The sequence below is a fragment of the Pavona decussata genome, unplaced genomic scaffold (assembly GCF_977016875.1).
Source record: "Pavona decussata unplaced genomic scaffold, jaPavDecu1.1 SCAFFOLD_168, whole genome shotgun sequence".
In the NCBI taxonomy this organism is placed as follows: domain Eukaryota; kingdom Metazoa; phylum Cnidaria; class Anthozoa; order Scleractinia; family Agariciidae; genus Pavona; species Pavona decussata.
In genome coordinates, this window is record NW_028145579.1 from 899,954 (window position 1) to 921,417 (window position 21,464).

General features: G+C 40.3%; 2 protein-coding genes across 3 annotated transcripts; both read right to left on the reverse strand.

The window, feature by feature from the left end:
• Positions 1-1,561: 1,561 nt before the first annotated feature.
• On the reverse strand, positions 1,562-13,891 carry LOC146464205 (uncharacterized). Of its 2 annotated transcripts, XM_085130083.1 has the most exons (3): positions 13,765-13,891; positions 2,333-5,738; positions 1,562-1,700 (listed from the first exon to the last, which is right to left on the reverse strand). In XM_085130083.1, the coding sequence occupies exon 2, from the start codon at positions 5,725-5,727 to the stop codon at positions 2,335-2,337; it is 3,393 nt and encodes a 1,130-aa protein (XP_084986209.1). In that variant the 5' UTR covers positions 5,728-5,738; positions 13,765-13,891; the 3' UTR covers positions 1,562-1,700; positions 2,333-2,334. The 2 variants fall into 2 exon arrangements, with proteins under 2 accessions (XP_084986209.1, XP_084986208.1); XM_085130082.1 differs by lacking the exon at positions 13,765-13,891 and having other exon boundaries at positions 2,333-6,317.
• A 4,082-nt stretch (positions 13,892-17,973) lies between these two features.
• LOC146464206 (uncharacterized) lies at positions 17,974-18,375 on the reverse strand. The gene has a single exon (XM_085130150.1). The coding sequence runs from the start codon at positions 18,373-18,375 to the stop codon at positions 17,974-17,976; it is 402 nt and encodes a 133-aa protein (XP_084986276.1).
• Between the last annotated feature and the right edge of the window lie 3,089 nt (positions 18,376-21,464).

Here is a 21,464-nt window from a genome sequence, read left to right on the forward strand (position 1 = left end):
TAGAGTTACTAAGAGTATTTATTTAAATGTTATCAGCTTAACACCACAGATCATTACAAGATACTTTTATGCTTACTTTATAGCAATTGTTTGACAGCAAACGAACTTGCTACTGTGTTCGCTAAAATATATCATCGTGAAATACCGTTATTTCTCCGCAAATAAGGGAAAGCTTGATAAAAGCTCTTTACCTTATTCAAGCTGTCTTTAAATGTTCATTAAAAACAAAATCACTAATACTAACGCGCTCTCGAGAGTGAGAGGGCTCGGTTTTAAATAATTGTCTTCGACGACGATAAACGTTTGGTGATCAGGGGCACCCAGCGGTTTATTTCAGGGGATATCTGTTCGAATTCTCCGGATTTAGTTGTGAAGAAAATTAAAAGTGTTCTTCGACAAAATGTCGGCTCAAACTCTCTTAACACTGGAAAACGAATTCTTTTATTTTTCGATGGGACACGTATGTCGCTATAAATGTGAAGAAGAGCCAGCTAGAATTTAAATAAAGCCAACAACATCTAGTAAATTCGAGGAATAAGATTCTGTTCCCTAAGATTTCTGTAATTTAAATGTTTAGCCAAGGCATCCGAAAAAATATATATAACTGTATTGGCTTACACAAATATGTCTGTAAATGGGCAAAAAACTATCTCAGTGGGAAAACAGGAGATAAAATTTTGATAATATTACTTTAATGTTCTCGTTGGGTCCCCCTGTCCAGAATGTCTTTTCTCTTTGAGAGGTGTTTAGTTATGCATTTAAAAGACGCATCTATTCAAACTGAAGGTGCTTAACAGAGGGAATACGAACAAACAAAAACTGAATAATAAAGAGGCCTACTGTGTTACCTGTGTCACCAGACAGCATTCAATTTAGCTACCTGACATATATACAAAATACTTTTGTGCTTCCTGTATCTGATAGTGTCTGGGTAACTATCCTTTTGTTTTTAAAAGGTCAGCAAAAAATGAACCTGCGACTATATAAATCTACAACTATATAACTACTTTTTAAAATAGAAACTGTAAATATGCTTAGTGGAGATTTGGAGCAGAACGTGCAAATCCACTAACGACAAAGTAAATATTTCTAAGTGAACACTCACACTAATCACAGCAGACTGCACAACGCAATTCACCAACCAGAATGCAGAGTCAAGCGCGGGAAAACACTTCCGAACAAGTTACGGTTGGTTTTGCTTCTTATTTGCTGAGAGAGTGGCGCGTGTTTTTCTAACCAATCACAGAGCAAACCAAAAAACTGATCTAAGAATGGGAACTACCATCTCAAAATCCTTTTGATGTTGAGACAATCCGAACATGATTGACGATTAAGTTGGTTTTTATCAAATACATTCACTACTTTGTCTACCTACGGAACCACACTGTAATTCAAATGTCTAAATTTCACGAACTTTAAATGCTATCAAATTAAATCCAATGCTGAAACTCCTAAAATGTGTGAGGATTCCCTCTGTGTTTAATTTGAATCTGAAGAGACAGTCCTGATGACGAAAGCTGCAACGAAAAACACGCGCACCCAAATCTCTATGTAACACAACTGTGATAAGTCAATGCTTTCAGCCCAAGTACAGTGATTTCAGTTTGGTTTACTGTCCAAGTTGCTGACGTCCTGTTTGAAAAGAAAGTTCTCATTTATAGGGCACTCCTTGGTGGGTGGCCTGGGCAAGACACCTGCAACTGATAAACAAATGTCTGATTTTAGGGTTCGTATTGTAATCCGTTATTAGAAATAATTATTTGATCTGGCGCATAACTACCAAATTCGAGGGCTTGGGAATTAAAGGCGGCATGTCAAGTTGCGTTCTTAAAGAACTTGTTGAATTTGTTACTAGCCAATTTATCTACCTTAATTTACCAATACCTCAGTTACTTCGATCGCAACCTACTAGCTACAATATTACTTCGTTCCCTCCGCTACTTCTGTAATCTTCGAACTGTGATTTAATCGTTTCAATCATTCTATCAAGTGGATTTCGAATTGTATATGAAAGATTACTTAGTAAGTGGAACCCTTAGATCTCAGCAATTAAACTGAATCAGTAGAATTTGGTTATTTTACTCTCAAAAGCAGAATAAACGGAACACCTTTTATTAAGCAGTTTAAGAGGAATTTTGTTTATCATAAAAGTTTAAGTTAACTCAATAGAGGTAGAATTGATGTTCATCCTATTATGATGTTTATAAATCACGAAATAGGAGCAGTACTATAACAATGTACCTTTCGGTCTCTGTCTTTCCAAGAGAATGGGAGAGTTTTCTTGAATTGTCCTTTCAACAACCGAAATAATACAGTTCATTGTTAAACTAACCTTTACTTTCCGAAATCAAACGTCACGTTATCCCCGATCAGCATAAAAGGCGCCCAGTTCCCCAAGTCAGCATAGCCGTTACCTCTCATCCATTTTATGGCGTGGTGAAGAGACTCACTGGCACTTTCCCCACGAACCAGGTGTTTGTAGAAATGACTCATTAACTGCTCTGTTGCTTCGTCTGGTATGGCCCACAGGGCCACCAATACTGAGCGTGCACCGGATCCTAAGAAGGCCCGAGCGATTCCAACAACTCCCTCAGCTCTAACCTGTCCTTGCGCACTGTGACAACAGCTTAGCACTACAAGTTTAGCATGCAGTTGAACTTGTGAAATGTCATCCATTGTTAATAGGTAATCACTCTCGCATGGAGTCGCGTTAGTGGGGCGTTGAGGAGCGAGAGCAATTTCTCCTCTTTCGGCATGACCATGAGCAGCAAAATGAATCAGACTTACAGATGGTATCCTCTGAAGGACTGCTTGTTTAGTTGCTCGCTCCTCTAACAAAGGCTCAGCTCCGAGTAGTTCTGCTATCATCTCCGCTTCCTTTCTTGCAGAGGGCAAGCGACAAGGATTCTGAATGCGTCCCTTGTAAAGCACATCCCCAACGTCCGGATCGCCCACTATCAGTGCTCCAGTGTGACTGTGATAATCTGCTGGACTGTCCTGAATGATCCCAAGGGTGGACAAAGAAGGAACAATGCGGATTCTGTAAGTCTGTGACAGGCATTTCTCACTTTCATCCGTTAATGCTGCGAATGGAACTTTGTACAAGGCGCGATCAGGAACAATCACGATTTCAGGTTGGTCAAGAAAGCTAGCCACGGGAGCGATGATCATTTGGTAACACTCAGCTAGGGTGGGAACGGGTTGAAGGTTTTCTTCTTCCTCGGTCTCTATTGGGCGAAAAGCTGTCAAGCTTCCTTTCTCCGATGTTTCTTGTGTTGAGTCACTGGCTTTTGAAAAAACCAGTGATCGATCTTCGTAGAGCTCTTGATCATGACGGAGGACTTTAAACCTTCTGAAGGTTTGTTCACTGAAAACTTCCTGAACAAGTCTTTCCATTCCCTTTTTAACAAAACATTCGTTGATGTTAACTTTACGGAAAAGTGTTGGTTTGTTTCCTTTAAGAACCCACAAAAACATATAACAACCAAAATAAGAAATGTATAGACAGTTACAATCAATCTCTCTCTTCACAATCCTTTCAATTTCAGGCCACGAGAGCGGATTGACTGAAATTTGTTGTTGAGCAGAATACTGACCTGAGATTAAGTCTGCCAGAGCTCTGCCTCGTCCAAGCTCTAGAACACAAAGAGCTTCTTTCACATTTCCTACTCCAAAGCAATATATTGCACTGAGTAATTGATAGGAAGGACTGTACATTTCCAACACATTTATCTTAAATAGGTCATTGCGTCCAAGAAAACCTCGCATTTTCTCGCAATGGGTAATGCTTGCCAACAGATTCAAAAACACATCATCTTGTAAACTTACATTTCCTTCTAAAATGACATCGTATGCAAGTTCGAGGTGCGAGGCAACCTCTCCATCTACGTAACTAATCATTTTGCACACAGCAAGGGCTTTCTTGTGATGCTTTTTAGCCTCAGCATATTTACCAAGAGAACGAAACAACGATCCTAAGTTTACATAGCTTTCGGCTTCTCCTTTTTTGTCGCCAATTTCTTTTGTGGTCACAAGTGCGTTCTTCTGGTATGTTTCGGCCTTTCCATATTCACCGAGAGTATGATACACATTTCCCAGGTTCCCATAACACGCCGCTTCTCCTTCCTTGTCACCAATTTCTTTTGTCATCGCAAGTGCGTTCTTCTGGTACGTTTCGGTCTTTGTATATTCATCGAGATATTCATACACAGTTCCCAGCTTCCGATAACACGCGGCCTCTCCTGGCTTGTCACCAATTTCTTTTCTGATAACAAGTGCGTTCTTCTGGTATGTGAGGGCCTTTCCATATTCACCGAGGGATCGATACAGAGTTCCCAGGCTCCCATAACACGCGGCCTCTCCTCGTTTGTCACCAATTTCTTTTGTGATCACAAGTGCGTTCTTCAGGTTGTTTTCAGCCTTTTCATGTTCACCGAGATATTCATACAGAGCTCCCAGCTTCCCATAACACGCCGATTCTCCTTGTCTGTCACCAATTTCTTTTAAGATCACAAGTGCGTTCTTCTGGTATGTGACGGCCTTTCCATATTCACCGAGAGATTGATACACAGTTCCCAGGTGCCCATAACACATGGCTTCACCATGTTTGTCACCAATTTCTTTTCTGATCACAAGTGCATTCTTCTGGTTTGCTTCGGCCTTTCCATAGTCACCGAGAGATCGATACAGAGTTCCCAGGTTCCCATAACACTTCGCTTCTCCTTGTTTGTCACCAATTTCTTTTCTGATCACAAGTGCGTTCTTCTGGTATGTTTCGGCCTTTCCATATTCACCAAGAGAGTGGTACACATATCCCATTTTCCCATAACACGCCGCTTCACCTTGCTTGTCACCAATTTCTTTTCTGATCACAAGTGCGTTCTTCTGGTTTGTTTCAGCCTTTCCATATTCACCGAGATATTCATACACAGTTCCCAGGTTCCCATAACACGCCGCTTCTCCTTGTCTGTCACCAATTTCTTTTAAGATCACAAGTGCTTTCCTCTGGTATGTTTCGGCCTTTCTATATTCACCGAGAGATTCATACACAGTTCCCAGGTTCCCATAACACACGGCCTCTCCTCGTTTGTCACCAATTTCTTTTCTGATCACAAGTGCGTTCTTCTGGTTTTTTTCAGCCTTTCGATATTCACCGAGACATCGATACAGAGTTCCCAGGTTCCCATAACACGTGGCTTCACCTTGTTTGTCACCAATTTCTTTTGTGATCACAAGTGCGTTCTTCTCGTAGGTTTCGGCCTTTCCATATTCACCGAGAGATTGACACACAGTTCCCAGGTTGCCATAACATGCAGATTTTCCTTGCTTGTCCCCCATTTCTATCATGATGGTGAGTGCTTTCTCATAAAAGCCTTTCGCTTCTCTATATTTACTTTGAAGGTGGTATAATTCTGCCAGTTTAAAGGTTATTTCGCCTTCTTTGGTTTGTTCGCCACGTTCACGCAGAAAGTGTAAGAGTCTGTTACCACAACTTATCACACTTGTGTGATCGTTAAGAAGGCAATACATTTCAAACAATGATGAGTATGTCCGTGTGTATGCTAATCCAACAAATTTCTTTGTTTTTTCCAGGCTTTTGTTGTTTAGCTGAATCAAACATTCCTTGCATAACTCAATAGCTTGTCGAACTCGACTTGTGTTTTGCAGGAATGTGGCAACGCATGTACCAATAAAGATTTTCTGTATAATTTCCCCTGCGTTGTCCATGACGGTCTTAACTAGAAACCAGAGAAAGAAAACAAAACCACAGTAGTCTGGGGCTGTTTATTATACTGATAAACCAGTGTTGAGCGGCAACCGTGATTTTAAAAACCGGCCAGTAATTGGTAAGGTCGCCAGTTTTAGAGTCCATGAAATACATGTAATTTATAACAGGGAACCCAACCTTAAAATTTGAGCAAAAATACTTAAAATGTTGTATATGCGTTCCCAGATCACTCTGTGATATTTTAATTATTATAGACATATTTGTGCAATGCAATACCCGGACGGTTGGATGCTTTATAAGTAACTGTAAGGTGCAGAAAGTTTGAACTGTTGTTGATCGTACGAAGGTCTGTAGATTGCTGTAAATGTAAAGCTTGTATTAAAGTTCCTCCTCTTTTTGCCTTTTGCTACGTCCCTTGTGCATCGCCAATAGTGGGTTCTTAGTAGTTTATGGCGTAAATGTTAAACGGCCAACAAGATTATTATATTTCGGACTCTGCTAAACCCATGAAACGAAAAAATCTGGAAAGCACGGGCGAAAGTAGAAATTGCATATATACATCTTGATGTTACATGGCGATACATTTATTGCAATTGAGATATTATCATACATACATACATACATACATACATACATACATACATACATACATACATACATACATACATACATACATACATACATACGTTTATTGACCACTTCCCCAAAGGGGCTTTTCAGTGCCAATTACAAAGAAAAGGATAAAAATAAAAACATATACAAATTATTTAAAGTTACAATTGCAAATCATTAAGATATCATTCCTCCCTCTTAAATTTGTCTAAAAGCACCCCTCTAAGTTTATTCCTAAAACTATTGCATCCATATGCTTCCATCTCACATTAAAAAATTCCGTTTTTGATTAAACGTTCAGCTACTCCATGCTCTTGTAGTCCCATATGCGTTTTTCAGCTGCTAGCTTCTCTATCATGTTTTCTATCGCCTCTCGATCGGTTATTTTTAAGTTCTCTCCATCGTCTACACGTTTTCAGTTGTGCTTATTCTCTGGTTTATGAATCAAATGACTTATGATCCATCGACCATTTTCGCTTGTCTACAATTGGATGAAATGCGTCACGTGACCAAAATGCTCCAAACAAAAGTGGGTGATGTTACCAAATAATATTATCCAGAATTTAAAACTCGTGTTTGTGCATAAGAGGAGAGGGGAGTGTGTAGGGGCTGCAAGCCGTACTCTAACGAAGAAGAAATACCAAACTTCCCTTATTTTAAACCTTCTTTTGCACAAATTTCTGGTATAGTGGTATACTCCATAAAACGCAAGTCGACTGATCAGTGCAATGAAATTGGCAGCTGAAATAGGAGGACTTTATATATTTGAAAAGTTCAAGAATTTGGAGGTTTGTTATGCTGTGTTTTGCTGTTGAATGGAGTTAAGCACAACAAAATACTCGTTGTATTCGTTGCAATAGGGAGGCCAGATAAAAAAAAAAAATAAATAAAAATTCAAAGCATTAACATGCGAGGCTTTACCTTTGATTAGTTCAAAACCTTATTACAGTGCTTTGCTCTTGGGAGACTGTTCCCTTCACGGATCAATTAATGGCTAAATGGTTCCTGTATAGTTTTACCTCAGATAAAGATTGATAGCGAATTAGCCTGGAGCGGGTCGAAAGAATACCACGATTATTTTGTTTTCCTCTTTTTTGGAGGTCATCCACCCAAGGACTCCTTTACTGATTTCACCTCTTTTTCGGCTCGGCCAAAATTTAATTCTTCCACAGTAAAACTTCAAAATCTCAGTGTTCTCCTGACTGGTTTATGTATGTTTTCTTTGTTGCCATTTGGGAGAATTTATTTCAACGTCAGAACATTTCCTCTACGTTAATGCGCTAAATGGCGAAACATCCTCTTTTACTGACTTCAAAAGATTAGTGCAGGATAAAATAGAACTTGTAAAATATATATCGCGGTCACCACGGGCGAAAGGAAACTTTTCTTTGTGAAATGGCAGGATTTTGCACACACATGTTAATTGTAAAGTATCGTGTAAACTTTGAACACTTTGCAGTTTTGTAGACTTAATAATATTGTAACGTAATAGTAGAACTTATGCTAAGACTGTTAAAATTTATGCCGTATGTCATACCACTTATCAGTGTTGAGCTATTGTTTTCAAACAATACCTAGGTTTATTCAATTCTTTAAACACGGAGCGATACTATAAGACCAGGCTGAACAGTTCAGACTATCCCAAACGCGCGTATGGGATCGGTTGATTACCAAAGGTCTTATTTTAGCACGTTCAAGTTCCCGCAACTTCGATTCGAAAGCACGTGACGAGTTGGCGGAAAAGCTGTTTTAGTTCGAATTATTTTGTTCAAAATCAATCCAACGATTATTGCTACAGGAGAAGAATTTAGAAAGTTAAGTTATCCGTCTATTTTGAGATCGGAAATACATTTATCGGCTGGTAAAATCTTATCCTTTCGAGATATTTCCGAAATGATCAGGATAAAGTTCGTAAACAAACTCTGTCTCGAAATAGGTTGTTCTTCTGAATCCGGCTTCTGAGATGGAATCGCTTCGATCCTTTGTGTCGTTTAGTGGGGGAGAGCTAAGTAAGGACACAAAGTCGGGGAAGCGAAGCCTAGAAGAAACAACGGAGCGGGCAACGGAAGAGAAAAGTGAAGTGTCTCAAGCGGCGAGCGATCGCACGCAAGACGACGGAGCTGGTAATCTTTTTGAAGTCGGCCTCTCTATTGCTTACTGTATAAATTTAGAATTTATTTAGTACTGGCTAATTTTAATACTGATGTGAGAGCCATTGCCATTATCATTTTATCCATAAGATACATGTGCATGAGAGCAACATCAGGTCGTGTTTTGATAAATATCTTTGGTGATTTTTCGAATTAGCAAATTATGCAAATATTCATGATCAGGTACGAAATGTGTTTAGATGTTTTTATTTTTGACTTGTGCATAGAAGTTTAGAATTTGTTACCGCCACTTCTAGCGGATCGGTTAGTTTTCACGTACGTGATCGATAGATACACAAGCGGAAATGAACTTGAACCCAACACGACGACTCGAGCGGCCGTTTAGCGGAAAACATCTGCCAAATTTTGAAAATCCCGCCAGTTTTGGCAAACAACACAGACTCGTTTTGGTTATTGGCATGTTCAGATGGAGGGATACAGATGTCCACTTCGTCGCAGGCTTCAGTTTATAATGGTTTCGATCTTTGTACTGTGTATTTGGTAGAAGGATTTCGAATTTCGAGGTAAGTTTCGTATAATCTTTCGATTGCGGCAACGAAACTTGATTATTTCCGTTATTATCGTTAATCTCGCTAATTTCTGGTGTTTTACAAGATATATAGTTAGCGTTTAGCTTATTTTTATTGATAAATCGATTCCCTCTTCGATTTTACAAACGATAGTTCTTCTCTCTTTTTTCCTCGACCGTTACCGACGTCATCCACCACTATACTGATCCGTTTGGAAGCCAACAAAGCGCTTCAAAGGGGGCGTGATCCTTCCCTTTTATAGGATCGCTCCGTGTTATTAAACCAATTTCGTAAAAGTAAAAATTTATGGGGTTTCTGAATGACAAAGAAACATTTTAGTCTTTTTACAACAACTTTTAAAATTCCCGCGCACTGATTGGCTCGTAGCTATTGTCTAAAAAAAGAGTACAGAAGATACAAATGAGCTCAGATTAATGCGCGAGCTTTTCAACGGACATAAAGACAATCCTGCTTTAACTTTTTCCATGTTGTTGTAAAATAACGAATGGACAGCAGTTTTCTTTGGTCTATAGACGATGATAACATGAGGTCATAAAATGCTCACTCAAGTGGAACGGCTCGTGGTTCCACTTGAGTTTTAAACATTTGTAATTTTTTAATGCAAAGACGCCTATGTGAGTTTGAATCCGCTAGACTATCTTAAATTTTCAACAGGCTTTCGAATCACAATTGGTTTCTGAGCTCTGCTTAGGATATAAAATAAGCGGCCGTCGTTAAAAGCAGGAATGTTGAACTTTCCAGAACATGAAACAGACCAAAAAAAATTAATGAAGAAATAAAAAATATATATATGAAAACTGAAAATGAGAGAAACTTAATTCTAAAAAAGAACATAAAATAAATCAGCTTAACGAGAATCAAACAACATCAACAAAACAGAAGAACAATAGGCAATTTTGCTAATATTTTTTCACTAGTTCTTTTTCAAATAACGGCAAACTTCTCAACATTCCACCGTTCAAGTCTCTTTCCACGCTTGGTGATCGATCTTTTTTTATGGCTGCCGCTAAATTATGGAACGATCTTCCCCTTTTTATTAGAAATATATCTTCAGTTAATGCTTTAAAGAAGGGTCTTAAATCTCATTTATTTCAGATGGCGTTTCCCAGCTAATTTATTATGAAGGATTTGTGTGTTATTTTTACTAATTATTAGGAACGATTTGTAAATAAGACGATTTGTAAATTGGAATATGTACTAGGTTTTTTTAGGATTTTGTTGAGTCAATGTAATGCACAGATGAAAATTTCTTGGATTGATATTTGCCCAAGCCAATCAATATTATTGTTATTATTATTATTATTATTATTATTATTATTATTATTATTATTATTTTTAACAATAGACCAACAGACTTTTGACTGACAAAAGACAGATCGAAACGCACTAATCACTTTTTACAGTCTTCACAGCCAATAACATCACGACTAACTGACAAAAACCAATAACATCTCGACTTCATTGATCAGGTTAACAACTAGAGACATTTACACCACAGTACTGACGTTCCACTGTTTACTTGACTCTGAAGATGACTTTCGCTCGGGTTGTTCAAACGTCAATCAATGTCAGCTCAAACAGTCCTTCTCAGGACAACACTCACCCGGATGATAATAATTTACGTGCTTAATGAAAGAAGGTTCTTCTTCAGGGCCGGGTTGTTCGAAGCATGGTTAGCGCTAACCATTGGTTAAGAGGTATTAAAACCTATAGGGTATCGTGGTATTTAACCCGGGTTAGCGCTAACCATGCTTCGAGCAACTGGGCCCTGGTGGACATCCGGCCACATTGTGTAAATAAATAGTGACAAGCTTGCGCGACTACCTCGCGCGTGTTTAATTAAGCCATTTTAAAGTTAGCTTGCACGAATGAGTCTTTCAGAGTTAAAATTGTTTTTCAGACTGAAGGTCTGTGCTACTCCAGTGTATTTGTATTGAGTTTGGAGGATTTGATAGAACGGTGTATGTTTGACATCAAAGGTAATTTCTGCATGATGAGTTCTGTTTCTCCTATTTTTAAATCTCTTCATTCTGAATATGTCCTCTTATTCTGAGTGTTTAGCGAGTCAGTTGTCGATGCCATATAAGGCATTTCAGCAAGGTTTGCGGGTTTGGCTCGTTTAAATGCGTTATTGTTTTAACTGCCTTTCTTGTTGAGATCTGTCCTTGATCCTTGTTGCTCCTTAACACCTAAGTAAAATTCTGGGCACAGGCGATACGCAAAATTTAAGGTGGTATTACACGACTCAAGCTAGACTGTCTTAGTCCATTACTTTACACGCCCGGAAGCTTCCGCCCCCTTACTCACGCGCACTTCTAGGCAAGTCTAGGCTCTCACAGTTTCTATTCAGGAGAAGCCGTATCGGACTATACGAGCATTAACGATAAATTAAAATGCATCTTCATATTGCTTGTGGTTTTCATATTTCACTGGTCGACAATATCGCTAACCGAATCAGCCATTGCTTCACGAAACGTTAATAAGAAAAACTTCTACCTTAAATATCCCTACATGTAAGGTCTAAAAGAAACTACAACCACATTGAAATTAACTTTTTAATCACGTTTAAGGCGTCTGAACCAGGGGCAGGTAAAGGTCTGAACACAGCTTGTGCGCGCTTTAAATGTTATGTTAATGACGCTGTTAGGCGCTCGTTAAGATTGTGGTAAGCAGATACGACGTCGAAAAAAGCGATCCCTTAACTTTAGATCAAATGGATCTCGTTTGTGAACTCGTTTTATCACCGAACAAAGAAAGTGAGTTTACGAAGAGCTAACGCTTTTTGTAACACTTTTCATCTTTGTTGCCACGCATGCACATTTGACCAAAATATTGTGACTCGTTGTTTAGTGGAAATAAACTGTTTTCCAAAGAACCGGTCGTTAGAATTTCGTAAAATTTGAAAAACAGTACTTCTCTAAAAGCGTAACTCGCCAGCAAGCAAAAACCTAAATCACCCAATCCCCCCACCTTAATTGATGACATGGAAAGATGATTGGTTGCCATATTCTCGTCCCCAGAGCCGCCTGCGCACTAACTGCTAGGATCTTTCTTCTATTTGAAAAGTAAACATCAATCACCGATAGCTGTTGGCCGGATAAAGGATTCATTTTCGTAGAGATTTTTCTTTAATTCATCATATATTCTAGTTGAGCTGATTTATTTATTTATTTTAATTTAGCCTGTGTATAGCTGCCTCCTCCCCTCAGTAAAAATCGGGGAAAGAGACCCGAGTGCAACAAAGGAAATAGGAGACGTCTGTGCGCATGGTATTTTAATTTAATCTGGCTCATTTTTCAGTTTTCATATATATATTTTTATATTTTATCCTTACTTTATTTCCTTCTATTTCATGTCCGGAATGTTCCGAGATGTTCCGGAATGTTCCATGTTCCTGATTTTATCAGCAGCCAAAATAAGGGAGCGCTGTGACTAATTAGCAAAGAGAATGAATATTTTCTTGTTCCATATGGGGATCAGTAAAAGAAAGGTCGGAACTGAAGAACAAGCTTGAGCGGCAAAAGGGACTTCCCCTACTAAACAGACGGACATATGCAAATTGGGCAAGAAAATCGAGAATCTGTCATGCCCTGGGTAAACAAAAAAGTAACTGAAAATGAAAGAAATTTTATATCCTCGTCACCTTTTTGCTAATTCAGTGGATTTTTTTCATCATGAGTCTAGCCACACAAAGCTTGATAATTCTATTGCTTTCTCTCCAGGAGATTTCAAAATCTTTTGACAAATGAAGTGAAGTTTTTTCCTATTTTTACGGGTTCGTCGTCCTGTTACAAAAATCCGTCGGCGTTGTTTGATTAATCCCACAAATTCCCTCTCGGAGAATTTAGTAAAAATTTCTTTTAAGTATCTTATTCCTCGAATTTACTAGCTCCTGTTGGTTTTAGGAAATACTGGCTACCCTTATTTTGTAAATTTTAAGGATGTATTTGCCGCTTCGAAAACGAAAGGGATGAGCTGCTATTTAGACGAAGAAAACTTCAGGTTTTTTTTAACACTAAATCCGGAGTTCTGAGGTGATTTACGGCTTCCAAACATATTTCCAGCGAAATGAACCGTTGGGTCGGCCCCTGACCATGTTAACGGACTTTATTTGTAACGAGGGCTCAACAGAGATTTCGAGATCACACAAGCAAACAGCCCTTGGCAGTGAGAACAAATGAAACATTTTGACAGGGCTGTGTGTTTTTTGTTGTCAGTGGAACGAATGTTATAGTTTCATCATAGGCGGCACCCAACCGTTCATTTCGGTGGACATCTGTTTTGATGGCTTTGATTACCTCATGCACAAATTCGAATTTAGTCGTAAACAAATTGTAAGGTTTTCTTTGGCACATTGTCAGCTCAAAATGTTGTTACACTGGAAAACTAATTCCTATCGTTTTCGAAGGGGGCAAATGTGATATTAAAATGCGAAAAAAAGTTAATTAGTATTTCGTAAAACCAACAACTGCTACTGAATTCGGTCAATAAAATATCCTTTTCTAAAACTTTCTACAAGTTAAAATTTCAGCTAAACCATCCGAATAGATCAACCCGTATTTATAACAGCTTACACAAATATATATTTCAAAGGGCACAAAACGATCTGGGAACACAGGAGATAACATTTGAAGTACTTTTGCTTAAATGTTCTCGTTGGGTGACCCCGAGCTATACTTGACTGGCATAAATACAAAAAACTTTTAAAATATCTTAAACTTACCACGACGCCACTTACAGTCACAAATCGTTGCAGTGCGCAATCATCGGAGTGTACACGGTACGTGGTGGCGAGAAAGAGGTGCAAGCGTTTTATTAATAGCACTGAGAACTCGAAAACAAAAGACACCTTAAACTCGAAAAAAAAACCCCAATGTTCGAAAATGATGCACGTAAAACTCAAAAACGAAACACCCAAGGCTCGAAAATGATACATCGAAAAATTCGAAAAACATAATCTAAGAGCCGACGCTAGAAAATGGTGCAACTAACCCGGAAAACCTAACCGTCGCTTACATCTAAAACTTGAAAACAAAAAACCCAACGGCGAAAACCCGAAAACTGCACACGAGTCCTGCAAACAAATCATCCCTGGGTAAAGCCAGTTTATAATTAACTGTGTGTTTTAACTTGACTGATAGCAGCTGATGAATTCTACAAGGACTTTAATCTTATTTTGGCGCTTTCTCAAATAGGAAGAGTGTAAAGTTAAAACAGCTCGAATGAGCCGCTGGGCTGGGTGAGGAGGGAAGGGGAGTGGGGGACGCCTTTTTCAAACCATGAGTTTTGAATAGAATTTAAATTAACTTTTAAAAATGTTACCACCGACCAACTGAAACAAAGGGATTGTATCACAAACACAATGTCATTTTTACCGTTACAACAATAATACTTCTGTACATTGCGGGCCAATTTAAGTTTCTTGTTATTATAAAGACATATTTGTATAAGGTAACACACTAACAATCCGTATGCTTTAACTGAAAAATTAGGCTGCAGAAATTTTTTAGAAAACCGAATTTTATCACCCGAATTTACCAAATGTTGTTGGTCTTACGAAAGGTTTTAGGATCATGTAAACTTAAAGCCTGTATTAAACTTCCTCCTCTTTTCACGTTTGCAGGGTCGTTCGTGCAGTACAAATGCTGGTTTCAGACAAAGCGTTCCGCTATTCTATGCTCTTTTAGTCCCACACGTGTTTTTCGGCTGCTGTATCTTGTTTTCTAACACCTCTTGGTTATTTTTCTGTTCTCTCTATCGTCTTCACCTTTTTCAGTGGTGCTTACCCTCTGGTTCCTGAATCAACCTACAATTGGTCGAAAATTGTCATAAGACCAGCATGCTCCAAATCAAAGCGGATGATGTCTCCAAATAAGACTACTTACTTGTTTGGAAGTCCCCCTGATCCCCCATAAAACGCACGTCGACTGATTCCTCCCTCTGTCAAAAAGAACAAATCCCAGCTCCGTCTCAGAAGTGCAATAAAATTGGCAGATAAAAATAGAAAGAAGTTATTTGAAAACTTCAAGAATTTTGACCAGTGTTTTGCTGTTGAATGAGAAGAGTACAACAAACCGTACTAGACGAGAAACATAAGGCCAGAAACACTTGAAATTCAACACACTACATACGGCGCTTTCCCCTTGTTTGGTTTGAAATGAAAGAATACCTTTTCTTGGAAATTTAACAGGACATTGCTGCGTGCTTAAAACGCTACATTTGTGAGTCATTTGATACTCATGACAAGTTTAATTAAACAATATGTAGTAAAGTACATGTACAAGTACATGTTAATTTTACCTCGATAAAACGATATTTTTGGTTATTTTACGGCAATATCGTTATATCTGGAGTCTCGACATAGCGATATAATTTCATGCTCCCTTGGCATATCGTTATATCGGGTTTCCACTGTAAAACTGGCACCCGTTGACATGTCTAACTCGTGACGTCTCGTTTAGCCTGTAAACAGCTATTCACAGGCTACGTCTTGTTGTATTTGACCAAACTCTTGATAAACTCGAAGATTACATGATAACATTCCTTGAGAAAGAATTCCGCTACTCACGACGCACAAGATAAATTCCGCTACATTTAGAAGCATTGTTCCGGAGTTCCTTCGAGAGTCACACTCAAAACAAGAATAATCCGAGAAATTTGATTACAAATTATCACCTGCGAATTAAACTAGTTCCAGTTCCTACTCGTTTCCAACACACTGCCCCCCCCCCCCCCCCTTTCCGTGATTGACGGAGTCAATCATAAGGCGAAACTGTAAAGATAACTCTTTAAACTCAGTCAAATGTTAAAAGTTTTAGATCCGAAAGTTAAGATACAGTAACCACAATTAGAATATCTTCATCTCTGACGACACAAATGCTCCTTGCTGTCACACTGGACAGCTCCCATATCAGCTGCTCCTTCATCAAACACATTAACTTCAAGAAGATAGAGCTTCTGAATTGGACGCTTGGTGCGAACCCTGCGGAGAGATGTGTCTTCTGTCGCCACTTCGGGGGAGCGAACAACCTTGTCTCTTCCTCGCAACAACTTCTCTACTTTCCCCATTCTCCACTGCTGTCTTTACGTTTCTGATACTCTCTGATGTCAGTCAGGTATTCTTTCCTCTATCGATTTCTGAAGTGGGTGAGGAGACTCTCCAAATATCGTTACCGTCGGGCTAGGGTGTTCAGAGGTACACTGGTAGCAGAAGGTTGCTCCAAGAGAAGTCGAACAATTACGAGATGAGAAGGTGTTAGTGGAGCTTCTGACAACTCATTGTAAACATAGGTTAACGGCCTGGAATTTAACACTCCTTCAGTTTCAATCAGGGCTGATTCCAGTTCTTCATAACTAAGCTTTGCATTTTGTAGCCGCTGCTAATTTCACTCAGCTCACTACTTTATTCGATAACTTCACTATTCCAAACACATCCCGACGGTAACAAAGCCGTACCAGAACTGTTCTTGAAAGACAAAGATTAAATAAAAGATGTTAAAAAATACTACAAGTAACGACATGGAATAAGCAAGTGAGAAACAATAGAAAATGAACGACTAACATAAGAACGTACCTTATCGGTGATTTTACAGTAAATTAATTAGGACGAAAAAAACGGCGAAACACAACTTTACAACACTGAAAACGATGCGCACGCTAAAAACATATGCACAGAAAACTGGCTTAAAAAGGGTAAAAGGAGTGACAGAAAGGCTATTTACATAAGTAATGATCCATAAGGTGTGGGGGCGAAAGGTATGAAAGACCTAGAGTAAACAAATAAAACGAAAGAAGGTGTAAATTAGGCGCGCCAGAAACAACTATTTATAGCTGTAACACACCGGCCCCCGAAAGGCGCATATGAGAAAGCCTTTCCAAAAACTAAGATGTTCACAATGTCTGAGTTCAGTTATTTAACATTACTGTCCAAAGTTAGTCTCTTTCAAATAAAGCCCCTTCTAATAGGCAAAGTTTCCGCACGTCGCGTCGTAGAACCGAGGAGGCCGTCCTGACCAAGACCTGTCTCACGATATCGTGCTTGTCAGGAAATACTTCTTGAACAATACCCTTCGGCCAAAATCTGCGAGGCGAAGCTTCGTCTACGACTAAAATCAAGTCACCAACAGCCAAGCTTAGGCGTGGACGGAGCCATTTCTGTTTTAGCTGCAGAGCCACTAGACGGTGGCGTTAGGGGACGATCGTTAAGGATCTTCTCAATTTTTGCCATAAAAGTAAGGAGAATCTCATCATCGACCAGTTGAACGCCTAAGAGTGAGCGGAAAATCTTGCGTATGGAACGGATTATTCTTTCCAAGACTCCGGCAGCGTGACTTGCTAACGGTGGATTGAAGTGCCAAGCAACTCAACGTCTTCTGAGACAATTGTCGAGTCGGTCGATGTTCCATTTCTCCAAGGCTTTCTTAATTTCTACTTCTGCTCCTCTGAAGTTGGTTCCATTATCACTTAAGACTTCAACTGGTGAACTGCTCTGGGAAGAGGTGCCATTACTTGCTGACATGGACGAGCATTCCATTGACGACACTTCAAACACTTCCCAACAACACGAAGAACAGCTGAGTGTCTTTATAGGATCCAAAATTTTCGTCTAATGCTGGACAGGACTTGGTTTGCACCCACATGGCCTTCTGCCTCGTAATACTCTTTAACAATTAGGTCGGTGACGTAATTCTTGCCAGGCAGAATCATTGGGTGTTTGGCGTCAAAACTTAGAGGTGCCCTTTCAAGACGTCCTCCGACGCATATGATACCATTATGGATGACGGACTCAGCTTACGTAGAGGACTGAGGTAACCCACGCATGCGAATCTCTTCCTGGATGGACGTGAGAGGCTTGAATCTAGAGAACTTGTTGAACGCTCTTTGGACAAAATTTCTAATTCCTTCGGGAAAGATTGGGCTTGAATGACTTGAACTATTTCTCAGTTTGGTGAACTTGAAGGTCAAGCTTGTCTTCGAGGAAGTTATGCAATTTCACAGCTACAGTCGCAGCAGTCAGCTCCATCGAGGGAATTGTGATAGTTTTTAAGGGTGCTACTCGTGCCTTTCCAAGGAGTAATCCATTCTGAATATGACCTAAAACATTGACAAGCAGGATATACGATGCTGCCCCAAATCCTTTCTCCGATGCATCGCTGAAGTGGTGCAGTTGGACATTAAGGAGGTTGCCAAACCCTCGAGGCTTCATACAACGTGGCCAGCTAACAAGCTTCAGTTTTGGAAGATTATCAACCCAACCGCGCCACTCCGTTAGCTTCTCATCAGGAATTTGATCGTCCCAGCCGACGTCTTGCTTGCACAATTCTTGAAGGATCATCTTGGTCGGCAATAAAAGAGGGGCTGCGAATCCTAGCGGATCGTACACACCAGAAACCAAGGACAATATTCCCGCTTCTAGTATCAGCGACTTCTTTCTCGGAGACTCGGAAGCTTAACGTGTCCTTCTCGACATTCCACTGGGTTCCCAAGGCTCGATCAATAGGCAAATCTTCAAAATCTAGAGTCATCACAGACGGTGCCCGTTCAGAAGCCGGTATAAACTCAAGAACTTCTCGGCAATTGCTTATCCACTTTGTAAGATGAAACCCGCGTTTGGAAAGCAAGTCTGTCAATTGGCGCACCAATCTTTTCACATCAGGAACTAAGACCACTGACTTCAAGAAATCATCGACGTAGAAGTTGCGATAATTTGTGTCAACTGTCTGGACGTCAAATTCACTTTGATTATTACGTGCCGTTTTCCTGAGGGCAAAACTGACACAACATGGCGATGATTTGGCGCCAAATAGATGTACTAACATCTGATGATCAACAAGGTTGTTTGAATGAACGCCATTTTCCCACCAAAGAAATCGCAGGGCATGACAGTCGTCCGGTGCCACAAGTACCTGGTGGAACACCGCTCTATGTCCGACATTAGTGCTATGGGTTCTTGTCGGAATCTGAGTAGAACACTTGCAAGCTTATTCGTAAGATCCGGACCTTGGAGGAGTTGATCTTTTAAAGAGGTATCACGGAATCTTACTGCGCAATCGAAAACAGCTCTTATTTCCCCAGGCTTTTGGGGATGAAAAACTGGATGATGAGGCAAGTACCACAGTAGTTTGTCATCAACGTAGACTTGGTCATCGGGAACTCTTCTGGCGTGGCTCCTTGAGATGTAGTCTTCAACAGTCGATCTGTACTTCTCAAAAAGGGGTGCTTCCTTTTGGAAATGTCTTTCTAGGAACATCATTCTTCGTTCAGCGACATCTCGATTATTCGGTAGGCAGGAGACTTGAAGCGCCATGGGAGAGGTAACTGATAGTGATCATTTCTAAGGCAGACGGAACTTTCCAGAATGGCCAGAACTCGTTGGTCTTCAATTGACATGGCTTGCTTCACACGAGATAAGGACTCACTGAAGTCTGCGTCATATAACCTCTTAAGCTGGCTTAGGATCATCTCTTGGCCGCCACTAATAAAGTTGACATGCAGGTCTGAGCTCTTGCGATGTTCTAAAGGACCAATGAGTGTCCATCCTAGTAGCATACGGGCTGCATAAGGCTGCTTTCTTTTACTGCATCTTTGTTCAAATACTTAATGGGCTTCAGGGTTGTCTGATCAGGATCTCCACCTTTTGGTCTTCAAGCTTTGGAAACTCAATGGCGTGTAAATGAGACCATCCTCAAACATCTTCATCGGTTGGTATGCTCCGTCTTGAAACTGGGAGACGGTCTACTGTCAACACTTTGTTCAAATGTATGCAGTCATCTGACTTGAGAGCCTTGACGTTTAATTCCACCTCAAAACCGCTTCTGGACCGGTCTTTCTCGTTTACAGTTGTAAGAAAGAACGTCATGGGTTTCCCTGACAAGCCTAGGGTTTCTGCCAATCTATTGGAGCAGAGAGTGATATCCGAGCCATCATCTAGGAAAAGGTATGTTTCTACCTCTGGACCGCCATCCGCACCACTGACTCCCACGGGAACCACACGCAGGCTCACACGAGGCTTTCCGGTACCAGTGGCTGCACACTGGCCCTCATTACTAACTCTGTCAACGTTTACCCCCTCAGGGGTATCCACTAAAGCCCTGTCAGCGGGTTGGGTCGCTTCTTTAAGGACTCTGTCGCCAGGAGGATGCAGCAACGAGTGGTGAAATTTCCCACATCCACTGAAGAGGCAAGCCCTAAATTGCCTGCAGCGCCTTACAAAGTGGTTAATTCTCAGGCAGTTAATGCATAATCTTTTGTCCTATACAAACTTTCTTCGTTCTTCAAAGGATTTGTCTCTAAATTTGAAGCATCGCTCAAGATCATAATTACCATTGAAGAACAAACACGTAATCACAAGATCTTGGTTGTTTGCATGCTGCTTCGAGCCAAGAGCTTTCTGTGGACTCGGGATAGTCGAGGTACCATTTGAACCTTGAGTTGCGAGAGTTGTTACTTTCACCGCAGGTGCATCGTCTTATTTTCTTCTTGCTCTTTGTGTAATCCCTTTGTTTTCATTCGGTCTAGTGCCAGCCAACTTTCCGAACGCAGTGTTGGCTACAGCGGCTCTCTTTTCCACGAAATCTGTTAGGTGAGAGAACTCAGGTTCGATATCTGCTTCAATCAACTTGCTTGACTCCTTTGCCCACTTCGCCTGGATGTGAGGTGGCAGGCGCATTACAACCTTTTTGAAAGTATCCATGGATTTTATATCGCATATGCTCAGAGCTCAAAACGCAGTTTCTCATGTCTCTCACTAGCTGCGACAGCTTCTCAGCATCCGAAGCTCGGATTTGAGGTCCCATAAGAACTCTTTCAATAAACGCACGCACAATGATGTGTTTCTGACCAAAATTCCTCGCGAGGACTCTCGCGCGAAGAAGGGTGTGGCTGATTTCTCACGAAAACACTGTCACAAGGAATCATACTTGGGCCCTCGCGCGGAGCGGGATCCAATTCGGGACGTGAAGCTGCCGACTCGCACGACTTACTGAACCACCGAGCAAATTCCTGGTCAAAAAGGCCTTTCGTTTCTTTTTTTACGCATATGATCTTGCAACGCCCGTTCGTGTTCGTCTGAAACTGTCAATAACTGTCGTAAATCTTTTGCCTTCGCGTTATACCTCATAAATAAACCGTCCAGCGTACATTTCTTGTCTAAAACTTCCATAAGACTTTCACAATTCGAAAACAAAAACCCCATTTCTTTGTAGGACCTCGTTAAGTGACCTTTGTGGGCTGATAACAATCGTCTAAGTTGATTAATCTTATCTTCATTGTCCTCATCCAACAACGCGTAACTCGACGTTTGCCGCGTAAATCCAGAACCGCCTTCTACCATAATGGAACTTGATTCAGCAAGGAAGGGAAACTCCGCTAACAATCCGTCGTAACGATAAGAACCATGTAGCCGCTGCTAATTTCACTCAACTT